This window comes from Macrobrachium rosenbergii, chromosome 12, assembly GCF_040412425.1.
Source record: "Macrobrachium rosenbergii isolate ZJJX-2024 chromosome 12, ASM4041242v1, whole genome shotgun sequence".
In the NCBI taxonomy this organism is placed as follows: Eukaryota; Metazoa; Arthropoda; class Malacostraca; order Decapoda; family Palaemonidae; genus Macrobrachium; species Macrobrachium rosenbergii.
Genome location: NC_089752.1, coordinates 96,455,250 through 96,473,466, shown reverse-complemented (window position 1 = coordinate 96,473,466; position 18,217 = coordinate 96,455,250). Strand labels below are relative to the sequence as shown.

At 44.7% G+C, this 18,217-nt stretch overlaps 1 protein-coding gene across 3 annotated transcripts in view; it reads left to right on the top strand.

Moving 5' to 3' along the window:
- The window catches only part of LOC136843764 (probable methyltransferase-like protein 25), a 143,299-nt gene that overhangs the window by 47,252 nt on the left and 77,830 nt on the right, over window positions 1–18,217 (top strand). For 2 of the 3 annotated variants that reach the window (XM_067112440.1, XM_067112442.1), the window contains one exon: window positions 9,089–9,193. The exons of the other annotated variant lie outside the window; for it this stretch is intronic. In XM_067112440.1, the coding sequence (XP_066968541.1) occupies window positions 9,089–9,193 (105 nt within the window). The remainder of the gene's footprint in view (window positions 1–9,088; window positions 9,194–18,217) is intronic. 3 annotated transcript variants of the gene reach the window in all.

Here is an 18,217-nt window from a genome sequence, read left to right as displayed (position 1 = left end):
GGTCTGGTTAAACTAAGATATACTCAAGCCCCGCCCACCAATGGGAGTACTGGAAACGACTTAGCAGAAAACCTTGTTCTGTTTCTGCTGGCTCTCAAATAACATCGGGGGTTTGCTGCAGCTTTTGTTCACTGATTTTCGGTTGTATGGCTGGATTTTGGTGAAGTATTAACGCTTATTTGAGTAGCCTTCAAGCTTTAAGAGCTTTCAGGATAATTTTTTCTAGTTCTTTGGTTATTATTATGTGTGATTCAAGTTCACCTATTTTCGCTATTGTAGTGAAAGCTGCAAACCAGATCAATCGATCTTCATACGATTCTCATATAATTTGCGGTAAATGCAGGGGGCAGAAATATAGTAGGGAGAAAACTTTGCTGAATGTAATGGTTAGAAGAGTAGAAGGTAATTAATCTCAACTAGACAAGTTAGAGAGGGATAGAAAGGAAAGCGGCCTCTAGAGCCGAGAAAGGAGCTCCCCTTAGCGTAGAATTCTACCCTGGTCTAGGTTAGAAGATAGCTCTGCTATTCCTTCTTCCCCCCTTCCTGCCCTTTTTTCTGCTACTTCTAGCCCTCCTATTTTTAATCCACCTACTCCTGTGCCTGACTCCCTTCCTTCCGACTGTTGCCATTGCCAGTCAAGAGTCTATGTTTAACAGAATTTAACTTAGCAGTGATACAGTGTAGCGGCTCCTAGACCAAGGTCACTGTCATATTCCCCTAAACCTGGGAGAAGACATACCAGAAGTCCAGTGGAGGCTGAGGGGGTTGGCCCACGTTTAGTTGCCCCCTCAGTCGAACCTGTTGCGTGTTCCCAGGTATTGGCAGACAGCCACTGGAAAGGTATCTTGACAGGAGAAAGTGTTGTGCAAGTGGAGGAGGTGGCTGCTTGTCCCGCCGATTCTCCTAGATGAAGTTCCCTGTCATACTCCCCTAAACCTGGGAGGAGTCATACTGGAGGTCCAAGGAAGGTCAGTGGGGTTTGCCCACGGGTAGTCGCCCCCTCAGTCAAGCCTGTTGCTTGATCCCAGGCTTCAACAGATAGCTGTTGGAAAGGTGTCTCTTGTGGATGTGCATCAGTTGTCGTTTGACTCTCGAGACTCCACCCCGGAGTTTGAAGCGTGCCACAAGCACTTTTTAGATACGTCTCGTCCATTGAGGAGGCAAGCAGGCGACGATGGCCGCTCTTCTCCTCTTCCCAGTTAGTGGTTTAAGGAGCCTGCGCAGTCCTTAGCCTTCCTGCAGTGCATGGGATAGTCCGGATTATTTCTCTCCTGAGCGTAGTTCTGTTGGGTGCCAGTATTTGGCTCCAAGCGTCCATTGATCCCTCTCAGGCACTTGTGGTCTTCATTCAAGTGCCCATCTCTTCACGAGCACCCAGTGCCAGCTCCTGAGTGTCCGCTGCCAGTTTCCGAGTGCCTAGCACCAGCTTCTGAGCACTCGGCGCCAGTTGCCAAGCATCCAGCGCTCCCGAGTGCCCAGTGTCAATTCTTGAGTATTAATCTCCTGCTCAGAGCGCCAAGCACCCGTTTCCGACCACAGGTCTCTAGCCTATGCAGCTCTCCTTCAATATTTGTGGGTGAACTTTCCTACACTTTTTTTGGCTCCTGCTAGCCCTGGTCTCGCCTACCTTGACCTTCCTGATGAGGAGCCATCCAGATGACAGACCTGGGCTCTCCACATGGTGCATTCCTTGTCTTCTAGGAAGGCACTCAAGGAGATTGAAGTTTGGTTTTCTGCTAAGAGGGAGCAAGGTAGGGCTTCCTTTATTTTTCCTCCCTTGCGCTAATCCGTAGGCGGTTTTCTTTCCTACGCCACCAGGAAAGCTCCTTCTTCCTGACGCTCAGCTTTTTCGTCGGCAAAAATTATGTTTTTCGTCGGCAGAACTTGACCTCCTTGTCAAGACCTCTTTGAGTTGTTTGAAGCTTCCAGTTTCTTGTACAGGATGGTGAGAGCACTAGCCAAGGAGATTGCAATGGTTTGTGGAGACTTTGCCTCGGACTGGCTGGGAGTCCTTTCTCATGCAGACTAAACCATCAGGGATGGCTCTCTTGAATTTGCGGCTCTTTTCTCTTTGGGGGTTTTGAAAGAAAGAGATTTTTGGTGCTCCTGTTACACTAAAGGACTCACTCAGACCCAGAAGTTGGACCTTCAGTAGAAGTCGACTTAGAATCTTCTGGTGCATTCTTCCAAACGCCCCAAGGATTTGTCTGCATTTGTTTCTAAGATGGTCTTTCCTCTCCAGCAAAATCCCTTTTGTGGGAGTAAGCCCAAGTCCAGTCTAGGATCTGCTCCAATGTCCGCGTCTCGACCAGGAAGTTTCCAGGATGTGGTCTCTGGAAGAACAGAACCTTCAAATCAACGTCAGAGCTGAAAGCTATTCACTTAGGGTTTCAGTACTTCTCGACCCTAGTTCACAACAAGACTGTGACAGTCCATTCAGACAATACAGGTACCACAGCCCTAACGTACATACGAAGCGAGGTGGCTCTCATTCTTTTTCTCTCTGTTAGACAGCAAGAGACTTTTTACTGTGGACAGATCAAATTGAGTGAGTCTAGTCACTCTATTTTTTCAGGGAAAACTAAATTCCGACGGACGAGCTGAGTCATTGAATTAAGTCCTTCCCACCAAGTGGACCTTGGATCCCCTGGTCTATTGGAATCTGCGATACTATGGGGCAGGCTGACATTGGACCCATTTGCCACATCAAGGAACCATCGCCTTCCTCTTTTTTGTTCCCAGGCCTCAGACCCTCTAGCATGTGCAATAGATGCCATGGGGCAAGATTGGTCCCACTTGAAACAAGAACTATCAAGAGGAGCTTAAGTCCTTGCCCAAGAAACGAGGAAGAAGTCCTCTGTGCACAAGTGTGAACCAGTCTTCTCGAGTTTTGGGAGAAGTGGAGTATCAGAGAAGACATATCATAGGTCCAATGGAGGCTGAAGGGGTTGGCCCACAGGTAGTTGCCCTCCCTCAGTCGAATCTGTTGCACATTTCCAGGTATCAGCAGACAACCACTGGAAAGGCTTCTTGAAGGAGAAAGTGTTGTGCAGGTGTAGGAGGTGGCTGCTTGTCCCGCTGATTCTCCCAGACAATGGTCCTTGTCATACTCCCCTAAACATGGGGGGAGTCATACCAGAGGTCCAAGGGAGATCAGTGGGGTTTGCCCATAGGTAGTTGCCCCCTAAGTCAAGCCTGTTGATTGATCCCAGGCTTTGACAGACAGCTGTTGGAAATGTGTCTCTGTGGATGTGCGTCAGTTGTCGTCCGACTCTCAAGATTCCAGCCCGGATGTTGAAGCATTGCAAGCACTTTCTAGATTTGTCTTGTTGTAGGGGCTTTTTATAGTACACAATTGGGGCAGTATGATGGGAACAAATTTAGAGGTTACAAAATAAAACCCTCTGCTTTTCTTAACCTACTTTATTTCCTTAAATATTACAATGACCAAAAAACTTGATATGATCACTATAGTTCATCAAACCTTATTCTACTCAGTCTTAATCCTATAGTTTCCCTGCCCTTCTGTCAAAAGAACCTTAACCTAAAGAACTGCAACTTAAGCTATTTCAGTCTTAATATTACCCTAAACCTAAATCTACAATGTTCCACACCAACTATGGTCTCTATCACGTCTTCTTCCGATTGGGAGTTAACTTGCTCAACATCAGTCAGTTGTGGATTTCGTCGCACTTTCCTTGCAGCAAATGTGTCGAGATCAACACCTTTAAGGTTATAGAGTCATGTATGGAGGAACAGGAAGAAGAGCAGCCTGACCAAATATTTGTTTCTTTCCTGCAGTCTGGCAGCTTCATGCTCTCTATGTTCCTTATTACTTCTCTGTCTTATCCTTTCTGCTATTTCAAAAAAAACTCTACCACAGTAAGTGTCCTCTGTCTTCAATTTTATTTTTTTTTTTTTCCTGTATGCTACCACCACAAAGTAGGCAGCTGCTTACACCTTGGGTTGAAGGGGAGCAAGCCACACTACTCCGACGCATTCAGCAAACTGCAAGTAAAAAACAGAAAAAACAGACTTACCTAGTGTACTCCTTCCTGACATACAATACAATAAAAAAATCAAACAAAAATAAAAACATCACAACAAACAAAATGGAACAATTAATTCATACAAACGTCTTTCATCATACAAACCCAAAATTAACCTACCACATTGTCCATTGAGAAGGCAAGCAGGCAATGCTGGCCGCTTTTTCCACTGTCTAGTTAGCAGTTTAAGGAGCCGGGCACAGTCCTCAAACTTCCTGCAGTGCATGGGACAGTCTGGATTATTTCTCTCCTGAGCCTACTTCTGTTGGGCGCCAGTATTTGGCTCCAAGCGTCCAACGATCCCTCTCAGGCACCAGTGGTCTTTGATCAAGCGCCCATCTCTTCATGAGCGCCCGACGCCAGTGCCTGAGTGTCTGCAGCCAGCTCCCGAGTGCCCAGCTCCAACTCCTGAGTGCCCAGCGCCAGCTTCCGAATGCCCAGCACCAACTCTTGACTATCAGTCTCCTGCTCAGAGCACCAATCGCCCATTTCTGACCACTGGTCTCCTAGTCTATGCAGCTCTTCTTGACCTTCCTGATGAGGCGCCATCGGGATGACAGACCTAGGCTCCCCATATGGTGCTTTCCTCGTCTTCTAGGAAGGCACTCGAGATTGAAGTTTAGTTTTCTGCTAAGAGGGAGCAAGGTAGGCTTCCTTTGTTTGTTTTCCCTTGCACTTAATCCATAGGAGGTTTTCTTTCCTACGCCACCGGGAAAGCTACTTCTTCCCAATGCTCAGTGTTTTCGTAGGTAAAAATTTTTTTCCATCAGCAGAACTTGACCTCCTTGTCAAGACCTCTTTGAGTTGTTTGAAGCTTTCAGTTTCTTGGACTGGATGGTGAGAGTGCTAGCTAAGAAGATTGCAAAGGTTTGTGGAGACTTCGCCTCAGACAGGCTAGGAGTCCTTTCTCATGCAGACAAAACCATCAGGGATGGCTCTCTTGAACTTGCGTCTCTTTTCTCTTTGGGGGTTTTGAAGGAAAGAGATGTTTGGTGCTCCCATTCCACTAAAGGGCTCACTCAGACCCAGAAGTCGGACCTTCAGTAGAAGTCGACTTAGGATCTTCTGGCGCATTCTTCCAAACGCCCCAAGGATTCATCCGCGTTTGTTTCTAAGACGGTCTTTCCTCTCCAGCAACATCTCTTTCGTGGGAGTAAGCCAGAGTCCAGTCTAGGATCTGCTCCAATGTCCACTTCTCGACTGGGAGGTTTCCAGGATGTGGTCTCTGGAAGAACAGAACCTTCACATCAATGTCAGAGCTGAAAGCTATTCACTTAGAGCTTCAATACTTCTTGACCCTAGTTCACAAGACTGGCAGTCCATTTAGACAATACCACAGCCCTAACATACAGATGAGGCAAGGCAGTTCTCACTCTTTTACTCTCTGCCAGACAGCAAGAGACCTTCTGCTGTGGACAGATCAAATTGAGTAAGTCTAGTCACTTGATTTTTTCAGGGAAAACTAAACTCTGACGGATGAGCTGAGCCGTAAGGTCCTTCCCACTGAGTGGACCTTGGATCCCCTGGTCTATCGGAAAGTGCGATATTATAGGGCAGGTCGACATTGGACCCATTTGCCACCTCAAGGAACCATCGCCTTCCTCTTTTTTGTTCTCGGGCCCCGGACCCTCTAGCATGGGCAAGAGACGCCATGGGGCAAGATTGGTCCCACTTGGAACAAGAACTATCAAGAGGAGCTCAAGTCCTTGCCCAAGAAATGAGGAAGAAGTCCTCTGTGCACAAGTGTGAGCCAGTCTTCTCGAGTTTTGGGAGAAATGGAGTATCAGAGGGTCAGAACAGTGGATTGTCAAGGTTCTGAGGGAGGGCTTCTCCATTCAGTTCATGGAGAGCCCTTCTTTGGTCCCTTCTCCTTTTGTTTTGACGGCCTACTCAAGAGGCCCTGGTAAACATTCGGCCCCCTTTTGGAGGAGGTCTCCTCTCTTCTTCGAAGAGTCATAGAAGTTGAGGACATCAACTCAGAGGGGTTCTACTACCGTCTGTCTGTGGTCCCCAGATCACTGGGGTTGGGAGACCAGTCCTCAACGTAAGCGCCCTCAGTCTCTTTATCCGGCAGACAAAGTTCAGATGGAGATGAACCAGTTAGTCCTTTCATCCATTCACTAGGGGATTGGATGATAACCTTGGAAATGCAGGATGCATACTTCCACTTTCCTTTCCATCCAGACTCCTGGAAGTATCTAAGGTTCGTCTTCCGGGAAACACTCTTAGGTGCCCCACGTCAGCATCTAAACACCTGTCTCCTCTCAGAGCGCCTGGCACCAGCTAAATCTCCAGTTTCGGGCTCTTTGCTTCGGCCTCTCTATGGCACCTCAAGTGTTCACTCGAGTCCTCGCTCCTCTAGCAAGTGACTTCATTTAATAGGCATTAACGTCAGTCTATATCTGGACGACTTGCCTCTTCAATCCCCTTTGAAGAAAAAGTGCACAAAGGGCTTGTACATCTCCTCTCTCTCAGGAACTGGGAATTATCATCTACCTTCAGAAGCCCCAGTTGGCCCCATCGCAAGAGTTCCTCTATATGGGGATGAGTATCACCAGCTGCCTTCAGACTGTCCACAAGTTTCTAGCCCCTCCGTCTTGCTCGGCCCATCAGTGGATGAGACTACTGGAATCTCTGTCATCTGTCAAGATGTTCAACTAGTTCGGCAGCTTCTCATGAAAAGTTTTGCAATTCATCCTCTAGGCCAACTGGGACAGGGAAACAAAGCAGTACACCTACGCGTTTCCCATAAACCTGGTAATCAGGTCGGACCAGCATGGTGGCAGTCCAAATGTAGACTTTTGGAAGGAAAGCCTTTCATCCTCTGAGCCCAGGCTGAGACTTTTATTCAGACTTCTCGGTTCTAGGTTGAGGAGTCCTTTTTGGCTATGCCTGTCTGCCTTTCAACATGCTCAGGGAAGCGCTGAGAAAGTCTTAGGCTCATTGCAACATTATGATTCTCATAGCCCCATTCTGGACCATGAAAGAATGGTTCCAGGACCTGCTATGGTTGTGGGTGGACTTTCCGAAACTTCTTCCCCTAAAAACCTTGCCTACTCAGGCAACCTCACTTTAAGAGGTACCAAAGGGTTGACCATTCTTGTCCTGACAGGCTTCAGACTGTCCAGAAGCTTGTCGGAGCGTAAGAGTTTTCAAGACGTGCTGCAGAAACTATTGCAAGATGCAGGCTTCAACTTACTAGCTGCATCTTTCAGGCTCAGTGGGTGATTTTCCAAAGCTGGTGTCTCAGACTCAACAGCTCTTCTTCTGTGACATCTGTAACCCAAATTACGGATTTCCTTCTTTATCCGAGATCTAGGAATCTCTCTTCCTCCACCATTAACGGGTTTCAAGCTGTGTTTAGCTCAGTGTTTATACACAGGGGTCCTGAATCTTGCATCAATCCTAAATCTTAATGACCTTGTCAAGTCTTTTGATACGTCTAAGCAGAGAAGGAAGATGCAGTCTCCTGGAACCTGGACGTAGTGTTGAAGTGGCTGACAGGTTGCGCTTTTCAACCCCTTCGTTACTCTTCTTGGAGAAACCTTACTCAGAAGACACTCTAACATAATCAGCGAATTCCAAGACATCGATAAAGGGTAAATTTTTCACATTTAGATGCAATTTGCTTTTTTACCCTTGGATTTTTAGCCAAGAACGAGTACCATTCCAAGTCCTGGCCCCATTCTTTCTCCATTAAGACCTTAACGGATACCTTAGCTCTGAGGAAGAAGAGAGAGTTCTTTGTCCTGCTAGGGCTTTAAGGTATTACCTAAGCAGGACTGAAAAGATCAGAGGACCATCCAGTAACCTCTGGTGCTCTGTCAAGAACCTGCCTCGCCCTCCAACTAAGAACACATTGTCCTTCTTTGTCAGAGGCTTAATATCTGAGGCACACTCTCAGATTCAGGAGGGCATTTTGCCTACTTTTACAGTGAAAGCTCATGATGTCAGGACAGTCTCTACCTTATTAGTTTTCGGGCACATAAGTCACTCACTTCCATTCTGCAGTCGAACTACTGGAAGTGCAAACCGATCTTCACGTCTCACCATTTGAAACAAGTTGAAACAGTGTTTGAAAATGCAGTACCTAGGGGTCATTATCATTGGCTGGCATGGTACAGTATTGGGTGAGGAAGCATAGGAATCTCTTTTCTCCTACTAGGAGCATAGGAATCTCTCTTTTCTCATACTATCTCTTTGCCTTAAAGCAGAGTCTCGAATTTTTGGGAGCCAGGGGGTTACAGTGTATGAGTACCCACCAGTCTCAGTGTATGGGTTGTGGTGTTTTCAGTGTAGGTAAAAGCATTGTCTTGTTGTTTTTATTGTGGTTTTGCACCCAGGGCAAGGGCACTTATTGTTGCTAGCCATTGAACATATCCTTCGCTGCAAAGCTCCCACCTAAGCAGAGGCGCTCCGTGGCTATACTGCCACACCACTACTGTACGGGTTAAGATGAGCACCAACCAGAGGCAGTAATTACCTGCAGTAGCTCTCTTACCAAATACAGTAAGGAAACAACAATCATTGTCTTCAGTGCTAGTAACTTTTCTATTTCAAAGTCATTACATAACTTAATGTTTTGGAGTAGAATATATCCATGCATCCCACCTCCTGTCAATGTGGGATTCAGCTATATAATTACTTGGTAAGTTGCTTATATGAAAATCTTATTTTCATGATAAAATTATTTCATACAGTACATACTTCCCAAGTAATTACAGATTGGAGCCCTCCCTCCCTCCTCCCCTCTCATGGACATAAGGGCACAGACAGAATGAGGTTTTCTGCTAAGTTATTTCCAGTACTCCTGTTGGTGGGCAGGGCTTGTCATCCACACTGAACTACTGAAACACTACCACGAGTTTTGAAGTAAAGGCTGCCGCACGAGTTAGAACTATAACTATGTAATTACTTGGTAAGTATACTGTATATGAAACTTAATTTTATTATGAAAATAACATCTTACTCAGCTTTTACTTGTTAGAAAATGGAGTGATTTTCCTAAATCTTATGATACTTGTTCTCTTTGCCAACAGGTTTTTACAAGGAATGTTTTCTCCCAAATTCCGGAAGAGTGGCGTGCTTCATTTGTTGATATGACACTCAGCAGCTTGAATGGAATTCCAGAATACAACAGCCAAGTGGGTAACCTTGGAGATACATACTGTTGTTTTACAATACAGGCAGTCCTCGGTTATCGGCGGGGGTTCCGTTCTGAGGGTGTGACGATAACCGAAAATCGTTTTCGGGGCGGGGTTTTTCAGTGATTTTCGGGGATTATTGGCACCGAAAAGCACCGATTTTTGGTTATCGGCACCTCTGTTAGGAATGTATCGGCGCCAATACCCAATTATCGCCGCTGATAAGTGGAAATCTGCAATTTTTTGGCTCTGAAAATTGCCAATTTTTGTCGCTAGACAAGCGCTGTAAAACCTGATCACCATTAACCAAGCCTGCCGTTAACCAGGGACTGCCTGTAAACTCATTACTTTACAACACTCAAGTGCATGGTTCAGGCGCATCCCTAAAACTGAAGGAGTATTAGTCATTATTTGTATTTTGTGTGTACTGTAGTGTGCTTTGACACCTGTAATCTCACTCCTTAGAATTTTGTTCCTGTCTCTCTGCATTGACCTTTACTCCACTGATTCCATTAACTTTACCTGTATATTAATTTATTTTCCTTAGCCTAGTGTGGGAATTTTCCCTTATTTTTCAGCTTTTGAGCCTTGTTAGCCAACAGATGTAAGTAGTGTTTGTTTTCCTTTCAATGGCTGATGTAGTCTCCTATTTTCTGTTACGTCTAGCCACCTGATAAGTTAATCGTTTATTGATATAGTCTGTTCTAGGGATTTTGTATTGTAAAAATTTATATTTAGTTAATTTGTTCAAAAGGAAGCATTTTGTCTGTTCAGTAAACTAATTTTTGCATTTCTTTCCATAACTAGTTACTTGATACTAACAAGATTTCCGGTATGTTATTCCATGTTGATTATTCCCTTTTGTCACTGGCTAATTTAGAAGGAAACTCATTTATTGTGTAGCTCATTTTGGGGGTAAGTTTGTTTAGGAATGGACCAGTAATATTTTTAAAAATTTTAAAGAGCCAGTGGGTGTTGTGTAAGTCTATGGGACAATATCAACACTACAGCTTCAGAAGAGGAAGGGCTTCCTCTTCATAATTTTACTTAGGGCTTCTCATTAGCATTATCTAAGAGTTTGGCCAAGCTTAAAGTTTTGGCCAGCCCACCTAAATTACACTCAAGAGCTTCTTATGCCATGCACTTCATAAAAATTTGTAGTACAGCATGTTAAGTTTCTCAGTTTTCCACTTTACAGTGGTTTTAGTTAAAAATGGCTGATGCATCTTGACATTAGTGAGCAACAAATATTGAAATGCCATAAAGTACAGAAATCAGTCAAAAAATTTTTCTGAGCTCATCCCCGTGTCACCCGGTGAAATTCCTTACTAGCATGAATTTCTAGGTATAAATATTTCTAAATATACCAGAGAAAAAAGCTATCAGGAATGCTGGGGTTACTACCCCCAGATCGAGCATCTATAATGAAACTAGACGTCGGTATGGGCAAGGGTGAGTGAAGTCATCACTACCACAGAACCACACTCTGAAGACATCCCAATGACAAAACCCCCGGAAGAGCGGAGAGCCGACCCAGCTCCTGCACTCACCCGCCCGCCAGACGGCGACCCCAGCGCCATCTGAACACATTCCATTCTAGCACGTGATCTCTACTGATTGTAGCTTTTTCGCTTGTGCTTTTTCCCAGCATTTTCTGCTTTGTATCATCATGTCGTCGAGCAGCTTTACTGTCTCCAAGTTAAGTACCATCTTCTTGTGGGGTTTTTATGATTAGTTTGGCTGTTTAATCCCGTATTTATAAATTATACGTGGTTTTTGTTTGGACGCTGCGGCGTCCCTCTTGTCAGCCATGTCGACCTCGAGGTACACCCATTCAGCTTGTTCTGTTTGGGTTTCTCTTGGTTGTTTACACTAATTATCTTTAAATTCCCCGTCATGGGATCCTCCTGGTGGCGTTCTCTTAGGGTGTGTCTTTGGGTCTCCTTTAATATTATTCTTTGTGAGTTTCCTCTCATTGGGGTTCTTGCTATTGTTTGGGGTATCCGAAGATTCCACTCGTTTGCTCTTCTCCCCAGGATGTCTCCCTTTTTGGACAGTACGTTGAATTTTTCTTTGTATGTGCTTGTTGATGCGAAATTATTTTAATTATATCCGAGCGTGGCGTCAGGTATGGCCTGTTGGCTGTTTACATTCTGTCGCCTCGTTCGGTTAGGCTATACGCCTAGCACAAGCTTATACATTTTTATATTATTGGATGGTTATTTATTTGTTTGTTGGTTAACATGTTTATATCATTTAGCGGGGATGCTAGCCTAGTCCTATCACTAGTTGGTGGATTAGGCTACCTCCTTTTTTTAGCTGCTTTACCTAGCCTCCTGCTCTCCCGTGTATCGCTTGAGAGGGTAGGAGGGGGGGATAGTCAGGTCGAGGGAGTTTCTGTTGTTGTTCCATCCGCCTACCGCTTGTTTGGGTTGCTGAAGTTTCGAGACCCCATTTTCCCCCCTTCTATCACTAGTGGGGGAGGAGGATTTTACCTTGGAGAGTCTCCTTCACGCTTTCCACAACCCTTTCCCTTACTCTAGTCGTTTACGGTTGGCCTTCGACACAGGAATTTCTCTCCCTGCTTTTTCCTCTCCCTTCCCTTCTCTCCTCCTTGTTATCTAGGCTATGCCTGCTAGGAGGGTGAGAGCGTGGTGTGGTTTGGTTTAGTGCTGTTCCCTTTCCTTCCCCTGTACTTGTGGTGGGTCATGAGTCTCCCTGTACTTAGGTACCCTCTGGATACCTTCTACCTTGCGGGGTTACAGTTGAGCGGAGGGTACAGTCCCCCCAGTCTCCTGTTCTTATTATTTCTCTTGACCCTCTCCTTCAAGTACTGCCCTTTCCTTCCTTTCACCCCCCCGCTTCCCCCCCCACTCCCTGCCTGAGGTTCAAGTTGTTTGTCATCTCCTTGCGCGCGTGACGTCGGGCCTCCGATGGTCACCCCGAGGTAGACAGGCCTACCCTAGTAGAGGGGCACGCTCCCTCCTGGGGTCGGTTCTGATGACAATTACTTGGCTAGTGTCTCGTTGATTCGCTCTCTCCGGTCGAGCGAATTTCCGACCACTCTCAGGGCTCATTCTCTCACTTCTCTCTGCTCCACCATCCCTGGCCCTCCCGTTGCCCCCGCCCTGCTGTCGCTTCGGCGTTTTGAGTCATAATGGATGGGTTTGATTGGCTTTTCCACCTGACCATATTATGATCAGCTGTGATGTACTGCCTCGCCTTTCTGCTATGCTCTAGCTTCGGAGGCTCGGGATCCCGGAGGGGTTTGCGCCAGAACCCGGGGTCTTATGATGTATTATTCTTTAATGTGTTGTTAACCAAATATTTGTGCCATCGCTTTAGGATCTATCGCGTCTAAATCCTTACATACAATGCGACAAATTTCGCATGCTTACAGTTGCGCAGGTACGGACTCTACTTCTGCGTGGAGCCGTCACCACCTCTATCGATCTTTCAGACGCATACTATCACGTCCCGATCGCGCGGAACTTCTCTCCCTTCCTGGGTTTCAGACTGGGGAAACAGGCCTACACCTTCAAGGTCATGCCTTTCGGGCTCAACATAGCGCCCAGAATATTCACAAAACTGGCGGAAACAGTAGTTCAGCAGTTGCGATCCCGGGGATATCGTTAGCGGCGCACCCTGGACGATTGGATAATTTGGGCTTCAACCGTCGAGGAGTGCTGGAGAGCTACGGCCATGGTGATCGAATTTCTGGAATCCTTAGGCTTCCAATTGAACAGAGAGAAGTCCTGCCTAACTCCGGAAGCTCGGTTTCAGTGGCTGGGTATCCAGTGGGACCTAACCTCGTACAGGCTATCTCTAGGAAATAGCCACAGCTACCAGAAAGTTTCTGAATTACAGGAAAGCCTCCCGCCGGACACAAGAAAGAATTTTGGGTTCTCTTCAGTTCGCCTCTGTAACAGACTTGCTCCTAAAAGCGAGATTAAAAGACATAAACAGAGTGTGGCGGAGATGAGCCAATGTCAGGCTCAGGGACAGGGTCTCATCACTTCCGCAAATCTTAAGGAAAAGACTCTGCCCATGGTCCACAGTCAAGGGCCAATCAAAGTCAGTCCCTCTTCAGTTTCCCCCTCCAGCTCTGGTAATCCACACAGACGCTTCATTAAGCGGCTGGGGAGGATACTCACCAAAACAAAAGGTACAAGGGACATGGTCTACCATGTTTCAACAGTTCCATATAAACACTTTGGAAGCAATGGCAGTGTTTCTAACCCTGAAAAAGCTTCGTCCCGCCAACCAGATTCACATCAGGCTGGTGTTGGACAGCGCCGTAGTAGTACATTGCATAAACAGGGGCGGGTCCAAATCGAGTCGAATAAACCAGGTGATGTTAGCCATCTTCTCCCTGGCAGACAAACACAGCTGGCATTTGTCAGCTACCCATCTAGCGGGAGTGCGGAACGTAGTGGCAGATTCTCTGTCCAGGTCGACTCCGCTGGAGTCGGAATGGTCCCTAGACAAGGACTCCTTCAACTGGATCTGCCATCGTGTTCCAGGACTTCAGGTAGATCTGTTTGCCATGGAGAGCAATCACAAACTCCCTTGTTATGTGGCTCCCAATCTAGATCCTCAAGCTTACGCCACAGATGCAATGTCCATAGACTGGAACAGTTGGGAGAGAATCTATCTGTTTCCCCCAATAAACATGCTGATGAAAGTCTTGCACAAGCTCAGGTCATTCAATTGGCCGAAGAGCAACTGGTTTCCTCTTCTCCTGGAACTCAAGTTGCGGCGTCGTCAGATACCCAGACCCAGGCTGACTCAGATAGTGCAAACGAAGACTGTGTCAGCTTAACTAAAAAATTCTGAATGCCCTGGCTTTATGGACTTTATGAAGTTTGCCGCCCAAAGGGGGGCAAATATTGACCCTGTTAATACTCTATTTATTGAATCTGATAAAGAGATTCTACTCTCAGACAGTATGATTCAGCAGTAAAAAATTGGCATCTTTTCTGAAGGCATCTGAAGCTCAAACTATGACCACTAATTTAGCGATAACCTTCTTTAGATCATTGTTTGAAAAAGGCCTAGCCCCAGCCACTGTTACAACAGCAAAATCAGCTTTGAGAAAGGTGTTTTTGCATGGCTTCAAGATTGACCTAACTGACTCATACTTTTCTTCCATCCCTAGAGCATGTGCTCGTTTAAGGCCGGTAACACGCCCACATTCGGTTACCTGGTTCCTTAATGACGTTCTGAAATTAGCCTCAGATATTAATAATGCCCAATGCTCTTATCTAGATCTGTTAAGGAAGACTTTATTCCTGATTAGTTTAGCTTCAGGTGCCAGAATCTCAGAACTGTCTGCTCTCTCTAGAGGTGTCGATCACATAGATTTCCTCCCGTCAGGAGAAGTTCTGCTTTCCCCAGATCATAGATTCCTAGCGAAAAATGAAGACCCTCAAGATAGGTGGTCCCCTTGGAAGGTGGTTCCTCTTCCACAAGACCTGTCTTTGTGCCCAGTCGCTACCTTGAGGGCTTACTTGCAAAGAACTTCTCAGTGTTTGTCTGGTCCTCTTTTTATCAGGGAAAAAGGTGGAACACTTTCTTTAAAGGCTATAAGACAGCAAATCCTATACTTCATTAAACAGGCTAACCCGGATTCAGTTCCCAAGGTTCATGATATCCGAGCAGTAGCTTCCTCTACCAATTATTTTCATAATATGGATTTTGCTGAGTTGACAAAATACACGGGGTGGAAATCTCCATTAGTGTTTAAACGCCACTACCTGAAAACACTTGAAGCTCTGAAATTTCCTACGGTGGCTGTCGGGAGTGTCATCCCCCCACCTTAAAATTATCCTTTAACCTTATCCTTTCCCCCCCGCCCGCCTGTCTCATTTATTTGCCCTGCCAATTTTCCTGGGCCAATCATACCTCACTGCCTGGCTCCTCAATTTATATGATACTTGAAATTGTTGGCCTTTAAATGATGTTTATTGTGATTATGTTTTTGATGTGTGCTATTTTGTAGGTTTAAGTCCTGAGGTACTTCTGTATTTTTGTATTCATTATTTTTGTACCTCCTTTCATGTTTTTTGCCGTACATTTATATTTTCATGTCAATTTGTATGTTTACATAAGCTTTGCCTAACTATTATTCTGATTTCCTCTGTTGTGAAGTTCTGAATTGGTCATGAGAAATAATTAAACTTATTTTCTTATAGTACGCGTTTTTATGCATGATCACCTTAGATAATTGTTTTCTTACATCTTCACAGTCTTGGTATGGTTCTCTGTTACGATTTCACCGGGTGACACAGGGACGAGCTCAGAAAAGGGATTTTGACAAAGGAAAAATCTATTTCTGAGGGAGGCCCTGTGTCACCCGGTGACCCTCCCAGGTCCTAGTTTCCCCCCTGCACGGGCATACCAAGCCTGGGGATGGTGCTAGCCTGGAATGAGTTCAGATGGCGCTGGGGTCGCCGTCTGGTGGGCGGGTGAGTGCGGGAGCTGGGTCGGCTCTCCGCTCTTCCGGGGGTTTTGTCATTGGGATGTCTTCAGAGTGTGGTTCTGTGGTAGTGATGACTTCACTCACCCTTGCCCATACCGACGTCTAGTTTCATTATAGATGCTCGATCTGGGGGTAGTAACCCCATTCCTGATAGCTTTTTTCTCTGGTATATTTAGCAATATTTATACCTAGAAATTCGTGCTAGTAAGGAATTTCACCGGGTGACACAGGGCCTCCCTCAGAAATAGATTTTTCCTTTGTCAAAATCCCTTATTTATAAAACATACATTAATGAAATGTAGTGTAAAAATACAGTATAAATTTTCATAAGATTTATTATTTGGATACTTACCTGCTATTAAAGATAGGTTAAATATCTCTGCCCCAGAGGCTAATCATCATTCAAACAGAAGCAGATCGAATGGCTGACCTCAGATGACTGTCTAGGGCACCTGTTCTCCACCAAGTATGTTTCAAATGTTTTAGCTCTTGTCAGAATTCTCATTGGCAGTCTGCTAAGTATTGGGAAATTGGTAGGGGTCTACTTTAGCAGTACTGTATGTAAGTATCCAAATAGTAAATATTATTATGAAAATTTATACTGTTTGGGATGAATTTTAATTACTGTTAGTTTAAGATAGAAGATTCCCACATTGAGAAAGTATGGTGGGTTGTACAGCTAGACAAAATTCACTCAACAAACTGAGCTAAAGGTTTCTTACATGAAACCCAAAACATTCTTACCTGATCTGGAATCCTTTCTGGAGTTTCCTACTGCCAGAAGTTGGATTTCATTCAGTAAAACTGCTTCAGTTTAGCCAGAAATAAATAGGAGCAGCATGAGGGGACCTCTGTGCCCAGATCCAAAAGCCCCAAAAATGACAGTCAACTAGAAATAAATACCTTTATGAGTACAAAGGTACTCCCTTATGCAATATATGTACCTTCATGCTCCCCAAAATATCAAAACCTGAATTTAAAACAGCCGTAAAGACTGCTATTTCTTCGGTTCAGGAAGAAACTTTACTCACTACTAGTAGTGGACTAAGGGCTTTATCGTTTTTAGATGCAATTCTGCATACTTAAGGTTGTGAGCAGCAAAAACCGAATCCACTAATACTGCACTGCATTAATCACATCCTCAAGGAACAAATTTGTCATAAAGCTAAATGAAGTCACAACTGCTCTTCCATTATGAATATTTACCTTCAATAAAGGTAAAAGATAACCTGATCAAATACATCACACACAACATCGTGTTCTTTGACAAAGACACTCTAGGTTTTCTTCTTTGACAAAGACTCTCTAGGTTTTCTTCTTTGACAAAGACTCTCTAGGTTTTCTTAAACCAAAAACAAAAGGTTAACTTTGCCTCTTCCAGGCTTAACCTCGTCTAAATAAATTTTAATTGCCCTAACAGGACAGTGAAGTGTTTCCTCTTCCTTACCCACCAAGGTGGTTAAATTTGGAATTCTTACAGTTCTCCGAAAAACTTAGCCTTAACATCATTCTCAACTCCGAGCAAAAAAGATAAAATAGCATTCCCTTTGTAATGCTGAATGACCCCATGGATCCCAGTGCTTGGTTTTGTGCCTAAATTTCATATTCCATTCCATTCCATTTACAACAGCCTTAAGGAGAGGGCTTGCAATAAACTTAATCTTTTAACTGCTGATAGTGCTAATAAAAAGAGTGTTTCAAAGTAATTACTTCAACTGAACTGACTCCAGAATCTCTAGATAAAATTTTAGGACTACGACTGAATTCCAGAGAGATTGATATTGAGCTCTAGGGGCTTTCATCTCAACTGATCCCAACACCTTAAGGTGCTGATCATTAGCCAGATCCAGTTGCACATGACAAAGTACCAAAGAAAGCATGGAAATATAACCTTGAAAGTAGACAAAGAAACACTACTATACCTAAGAAAGTGGAGAATTCTATGATGTCTACTGGGGTATGGGTGTTGAAAATTACTCTAGAACGACACCAAGAGCAATACACAAACCACTGCTTCTGATAAAAGGCCATAGTTGTTTATCCACTTGATTAAGGATATAATCTGTGATACCTTTGAAAACCCCTTTATTGACAGAAGGCAGTTGTTTTCCTCAATAGAAGAATAAAAGCGAGATCTACTAAGAGAGCTAGAAAGTCTGAAAATCACTCCTGCATTTAGCAATTCTTGTACTCAAAATTTGTTCAATACTTTCCTTAGAGTAGATAAAGGGGGAAGGCATGAGCTAAACTTAAAGAAACGCATCCACTGTTCAAGCCTTAGGGCCACAAAGGAGACAGTAGACTGGTTGTTCCTCTTCATCTGCATGCTCAAAGTCCACATTTGAGCACTCCTCCAATGCCACAGTGACTTAGGCTCATGGATGTAATGACCACTCCGTAGGCAGAACTTGTCCTTCCCGAATCCTTAGTCGCTGAAAACATTGTCTTTCTGCAGAATGAACTAGAGACTCAAATACTGTCTTTCTGCAGAATGAACTAGAGACTCAAATACTATGTTGCTCATTTTTGCTCAAAGAAGCAGT